Source organism: Octopus bimaculoides, chromosome 10 (assembly GCF_001194135.2).
Source record: "Octopus bimaculoides isolate UCB-OBI-ISO-001 chromosome 10, ASM119413v2, whole genome shotgun sequence".
Taxonomy (NCBI): domain Eukaryota; kingdom Metazoa; phylum Mollusca; class Cephalopoda; order Octopoda; family Octopodidae; genus Octopus; species Octopus bimaculoides.
In genome coordinates, this window is record NC_068990.1 from 52,386,493 (window position 1) to 52,393,886 (window position 7,394).

At 37.2% G+C, this 7,394-nt stretch overlaps 1 protein-coding gene across 1 annotated transcript in view; it reads right to left on the reverse strand.

Annotated features, from left to right (window-relative positions):
* The window catches only part of LOC106880480 (ubiquitin-associated protein 2), a 33,486-nt gene that overhangs the window by 6,720 nt on the left and 19,372 nt on the right, over positions 1–7,394 (reverse strand). The window contains exon 4 of the mRNA XM_014930425.2: positions 4,178–4,496. Within this exon, the coding sequence (XP_014785911.1) occupies positions 4,178–4,496 (319 nt within the window). The remainder of the gene's footprint in view (positions 1–4,177; positions 4,497–7,394) is intronic.

Consider the following 7,394-nt stretch of genomic DNA (forward strand, 5'->3'; position numbering starts at 1 on the left):
TATATATATATATATATATATATGTGTGTGTGTGTGTGTTTATAGTCAGAGTCAAAGCAGTGAATTTTAGGGACTCTTGAATTTTCTCAACCAAGTAAAAAGAAATGGAATCAATAAACTTGAAAGTCAATACAAGTAAAAACATATTAAGATAAGTATCCTTTTCTGTTTCCTCCACCCTCATTAATTTTACCACGTTCATTCACTCAGTACTTTGTATTCAAATGTGTTAAGTCAGTCCTTTACCATGTTTCTTTTACTTCTTGCCTTAAATTGTTCTCTTTAATATATTACCCCTCTATCATGAATCTTTGGGAGCTTGCTTTGATTACTTTCTCTCACTGGTCATGCATTGCAAAGGTGCAATGCACCTACCACTTATACTGGAAAGCTTTCTTACTTTACCCCTTTGCTAAGTATAACACAGTGAATTTTATCTTCACATACACCCCACAGGCAGAAGAAAAGAAGGGCCATGTCTCTGAGACACTTCTACAGACTACCTGAATCACTGACAGTGACTTCATTGGACATGTTGCCCAACATGATGATGGCTTCCACAACAAACATAGAGGCTATGGTTATGCCTTGAGAAATGAGAAGGGGGTAAAGTTCCTAGAGTTTTGTGATGCAATTGATCTAACGATATGCAACACACTTTAAGAAACCAACCAACTACCTCATCATCTATCATCATAATCATGGACATTTAATGTTTGCTTTCCATGCTCACATGGGTTGGATGGCTTGACAGGAATTAGCAAGGCCAGGGGCTGCACCAGGTTCCATAGTCTGTTTTGGCTTGGTTTCTATGGCTGGATGCCCTCCTAACACCAATCTAGCAAACACAAACTGAAGGTGATGTAGTGGTAGAATGACATGGCTGATCATGCTATAAAGGTTAAGAGACAGGCTTGGAAAACCTGGCAGGAAGGCAATAGGAGGAAGCATTATCAAATGACTAGATGAACAACTAGGCAATAAGTATACTTGACTAGTGGTAAGGCAGAACAGAAGAGATTTGCACATGTATCATATTGATCCTATAGATACAAATGTTATTGAGAGGTTTTGCAACTGAAACAGAGCAAAGTTTCTTTCAAGAACTGAATTTCTCACTCAAAAGACTTAATAGGACTGTACATGTACAATGTGGAGATTTTCTCCCATAAAGATGTATGACAGAACATACCTGATGTTCTTTCCTTTGTTATTTTTTTAAAATTAAAATAATAATGTATACTGACACTTTCATCCATTTACTCTGGCCTACATTATAAATGTAATTTTAGGAAGTAGACATTGGAGCATGCTGCAGTCCTTTGACTAGTTGGATCCTGTTGGATTATCCAATCCTGCAAGCATGGAAGACAAATGCTAAATGAAGATGATGATCCTTTCCCACATGCAACATCTAGTTTATGCTTTAACCCTTCAGCATTTATACTAGCCATATCCGGCCAAAATATTCTGTTTTATGTTCACACTGTCCAGATCTAGCCTCTCACACCAACATAACATCATTCTAAAAATTAATAGCTACCTTATCAAAATCTCAAAGCTACAAGATGATGCATAATTAATTCAAAACAATGTGAATAAAAAAGCATTACATTTGACAAAGTAATCTGAATACTAAAGGGTTAATCCAATCTTCAAAACTAATAGAGCTTCATGTCCTTGAGATAGATGAGTTTAATGACCTGAAACTTATGGAAGTTCAGAGAGATACTAGGTGATGCTTATAATGAAAAGGAAACCTGCTGCAAGTCACAGACCAGATCTGTGGATGGAGCAAAGTGTCAATGAAGCAAAAGGTAACATGTTGGCATAATGGTACAATACACAGAACTATAAAAACTAAAAGACTAACCATAGAGCAATATCAGAAATGAGAAAAGGATTAAAAAAACAGTGTTCTGGATTTTTAAAACTGTTAGAAAAAGGACACTGATGTAGAAGAAAGAAATATGGAAATAGTACAAGTGTTCCTGCTAAAGATCTTTCTAATAGAACTAATGAAACAGTAAAAAGAGATATAAGAAAATAGTGAAAGTAGCTAGGACCATCAGAGTTGATGTGACGTTAAAAATATCTAGTTATGCTGATCACATGCATAGTCCATTTCATCAATAACCTTCACCAATCCACAGCATATTAAAATTCAGAATAAATAGACAAGCACCACTACAAAATAGAAGAGCTTGTAATCCAATCAGGTCTTCTGTCAAATATAATTTAAATAACAGGTCATTAATTTACTGAAGAAAACAAACATTGTACTTATGAGTGAAAGCTATTAGAATCATGGTCATAGTCTCCAACTTTATATCAGATATGTCATTTGATTTACTCCTTAACAAAGCACAATATATTTGCTCCAATTTGTCTGATAGAAGATACAGGATTCACATCACAAAAATATCATTGGTAATGGGAAAACTATCTTCCCTATGGTAAAATCAACAGGTCTAACAATATTCACCACATGTTAAAATAAACAGATAAAATATGTCACCAAACAAATGAAGAATCAATTACAAGCAGACTTTGAAGAAAATATACAATTAGAATATATAATAATAGAAAAAAATGCTACCTAATTCCAAACAGACAAATTACTTGTACATGTATAACACAAAGTTGCAAACTGAAACAGTTTATATTTGATGGTCATATGATGTGTGTGGATGAGGACAGCTGCATAAAGTATTCCTCTCTAAATGTGGAAGGAAGCTCTGGAAGAGGAAGACCCAAGAAGGTGTGTGATGAAGTGGTGACAAATGATCTTCAGATATTGATCCTCACAGATGACAACTGACGAAGACAACTGGTAATATGCTGTGCTTCAGAAGACCCACCCTCAAAGCAAAATCCATGTCCATGTGACCCTACCTCTCTCACAACCCACCATGCTCACCACTGCTGTTTCCCACTTCCCCTCCATTCTTCCTCATGTGTCCAACTACTTACCTGAACACAATATGCCTGTTAAATCCCTGCTGCCTCTAGCTCCCACTTCTCCTTTTGAAATCTTATGAACCCACCAACCCTCTCCATTCCCCAGTCCACTCCATTATAATACATCAGCCTGTAACTGCTCTCACCTGTTACAGATTCACCATTGTTCTCTCCCCCACCTCTCTCTTATCCATATGAAGATGCCATGTCTCTCTTCTAATACAAGACACCTTTCTGCCCTTTAATACCCTCCCTTTTGAGTTTTTTCCTGCAAATTATTTTGTGATCGCACTGCTGCTGGTGCCATGTAAAAAGCATCCAGTACACACTGTAAAGTGGTTCTTGTTAGGAAGAGTATCCAGCCATAGAAACCGGGCTAAAACAGACAGCAGAGCTTGATGCAAGTCTTCTGACTTGTCTGTTCCTGTCAAACCAACCAAACCATGACAGCACAGAAAATGGATGTTAAATGATGATGGTGATGACTTAGCTGGTTTTCTGGTTCTAGACATTAAAACTTAAAAATTACAGAGTTACAAAACTCCAATCACATTTTAGTGTACTGTCACCTTGAGTAAAGTCAGTCAATGTTTATGAACATCCCCAGAAAAGACTGCCAGTATTCAAATATTTACCCATCAATTTATTATGTTCATGTTGGCTATAATCACCAACATTATGTGACACTACTTGAGAGTTGGATTCCTTCCTGGAGACCTCTTTATACTCAAGCAAATTACCATTCTAAATATATGCCACACACTGCCAAATCCATGATGGCAAACACTGAAATCAATTCCATGGAAAATTCATTAAAAAATTCTCCATTGAAAGTATCTCCAGCCATCATGTGAAAACAACTCACTTAGTGTGACCTACTCACAATATTAATCACTTTAAAAATCACACAATATCTGACTAATAGAGCTGTCATAAAAAGTTTTGCTCTAAAGTAGGAATGCATCACAAATGTTAATTTCTTTTTACATAGTTCAGTCTAATGAAGAAACGTATGAAGATGAGGGAAGGAGAGGAAAGACTGAGAAAATAAATGATTTAATTTTAGAAGTATCTGCTTTAGTAAATAATAATGAAGTTATTTGAAAGTCATCTATAAGCGACGCATGTGTACATGCACACACAAACAACACTTTCTTCAAACTCTGTTCTAAAAGATACTTCAAGCTATGTTGATAGTTCCAAAATAAATATTTACCTCTTCCTCGACCTCTTCCAAAGTTACGTTCTCTGCCACCATCTTCATTACTTTCATCTTCATTTTCTTTGTTTTCTCGGAAGTCACTTCTGTCTCTTCCTCTGGAACGTGCATGTCTTGGTGCAACAGGTCCAGTGCGTCGTGCACGCCTATGTCCAAACTCAGCTCTGTCAGCTGTGCGATGTTCACAATCTTTACTACGTTCCCGAATCTCTGATCTGTTTTCAGAAATATGATTGGAGACAGGTTCTGACTTGGGAGTGGAGGCAGCAGCAGTATTGGTGCGTTTCTTTTTCTTTCCAGACTCTTTCCACTCACCCTGCAATAGAGGACATCTCACAACTTAGAGCAACCATTTCTTGTCAAAATATAATAATGGGTCAATGAAAACACCAGTTCAAAATAACTAAATATTCAGTCAGTACATTCTAGCAGATATATCTATGTTATAGTAAAAACAGTTCAATGATATTGTGTAAGAGTTTCATAACATCACAGAATCATGAAACTAAGACCAATATAGTGAGAAATACAATTACAGCAGAGTAAACTAATAAACAAAATAACCAGTTAACCTTGGATTTTTTATAATAATAATGCCAGTTTTGTGAATGAGAGCAACTACTCACATACAGGTGCACGCCACTTTGTGAGCGAGAAACTCATCTTAATAAGCTGAACTCTACAAAGGGATTTTCAAGAATCATGACAAGTGATGAGATACAGCACTAGACAAGACCTGTGCAAATGTATGACAAAATAGATGTGGCACGTTTCTTTATTAGAAGTCATCATTCTCTCTTGTTCTCAGATTATCCTGTCTTATCACTCTTACCATTACTCACTTCTATTGCCTTTGTTACAATCCACCACCTCCCCACTTTACCTCTCCTGTAGTGTTTCTATTCAATATCCTAATCAACAAAGAGCTACTTATTGTCTTCTGCTATTACTTTCCTTATAATTCTCAGGTTCTTTATCACTGCCCCCTACCTCATCATTATTTCTTCTTTATAACTCTCTTGCTCTGGGTTTCTTGCTCAGCCACTACATGTAGCAGAGAGAGAGAGTGCCTTAATTTTGCCACGGTCAAGGCAGTGTGTTGTTATCTTTTCCAACATAAACTGAAATGGAGATGGCATTTGGAAGAGAATCTAACCATAGAAACCATGCTAAAAGTTAAGAGACAGGCAGTCCCTGATACAGCTAAGAAAGCAGTAACTTGAACTATAACTTGTCTAACCCATACCAGCATGGAAAGCATGAAACAATGTACTGAGCTAACCCCACCCTAACTCCATCCCTTCCTCTTATCTCAGCACATCTCTACTCACTAAAATGCAAGAGAATCAGCTGAAACTGAATAGCTGACCACTCCTTTCTCTTAGTTATCCTGAGAGATGATTGACACCAAGTGTTGCTATTCTCAAAATTCATGCCACTCCCCTTAAAACAACAACGTAGGCTATTTCATTTGAATAAATTACCTTGCATATCATTACATGTCTGCCTTTTGTATAGAGTATGAATCACTATAGCCAACAGCTCTTTCAACTTAGTGTACCCATATTCTAGTCATAACACTAATTATAACCTCACCCGCTACCAAATAGGTCTCCCAAGTAAAATGAACCATCTAATATCTAACAGGTCATATGAACAGTTCATGAACTTCAGCTGTTCCTACTGAGAACTACACTTGTGCATCTCAAATCCTAACTCTGTCCATCTGGCAACAGATCTTATAGCATCTTCTTGCTGTTCAGCCTATTGCTTCAGTAACAGATTATCTCTTTTCCTACACTAGCAGTATAGCCTGGCGTTGCCAAGGATTAAGTAAGGACTATTAAGCTAATAAAGCGCTTTGTTTCAAACCAAACTAAGTAACACCGATGTCACATTTGAGCGAAATCCGTTGAAATTGGTAAACGTTTGGCTGAAGTTGGGTTGCAGACAATTTGATTGGGAAATCCCATAAGGAATTGGCTTATTGATTTTTCCACTCATCAATTGTATTTTTTTTTTTTTTTTGGAGAACTTAAAGCATTCAAAAATCCCATGAGTCCTAAGCAACACCAGCATCAAGTTTGAACTAAATACATCAAAATTGGTAAAAGAAAGTTATGCTTGAAAATGGGGTGTAGCCAATTTTAGTGAGAAATCCTTTTAGGAATCGGTTTATTGATTTTCATCCTGATTGAATGGAAAACTGCATAAGGAATTAGTCTATTGATTTTTCACCCCAAATAAGACGTAACTGAACATAACATTGCTGATTCAAAAAACCTATATTTATACTCTAAAGTTGGTTTTCACACCCAACTCAGTTCTGCAGAATCAGTGCCACGACAAGAATGCATAGGTTGGGAGTTTGACCGGCAGAAATGATCAGGTTGCACATGCTGGCCCTTTTGAAACCACCACCCCCATCATCTAAACCCCCTTGGCCCATGGGTTGGGAGCCCTTCCAGCAAGGAAAATAGAATGCCCAAAAGGGCTCCCGATCCTCTGTATCAGAAGAGGTTATGTTCAGATCACAACTAAGCCTAAGCTAACCTAGCAAAAAGGGGCTCAGGAGCCTCTGAAAAGCAGTGACTAATCCCGATCTAGACCTAACCACTCCTAGGGGTACTATCGATCAAGATGCATCGAAGATATGCATGCTATTATATATATATATACTAGCAGTATAACCCGACCTTGTCCGGGTGTGACTTATTATGCCATCTACGAAAAGTCTTGCTAGCTGAAAATCAACTAAAAAAGAAAGCCTTACAATGAAAAAACCCTTATGATGTAAATATGTTCATAATTCAAAAGACGATGAAATTAATAGGGAAAGTCTGAAGGCTGTTTTGCGTAAAATTATTAAGCATACGTAAATTTCATCGGTGTAATTGGCTATAGAAATGCTTGTGCAAAACAACTTTTTGCGCTGCCCTGATTATACATAGCAGGGTAATCCCTTTTCACAGGAGCTAGGATGGCAATTTGTGATGAAGCAATTCCTGGCGATCTGTTGCTAAACAGTTTTATCAGAATTCTATCAGATTGGGCAGAAGGTGTTGATGCACCATTTTGCATTATGTTCAAAGTAGCTACTGGAATGTGGTGAATTGCTGCAGTCTGTGGCTGTCATTTTAAACCGGTTGCTGTCTTTCCCCAGCAAACTCTCTTCTTTGGAGGCATAATCTATGTATATATTAAACAGAACAAC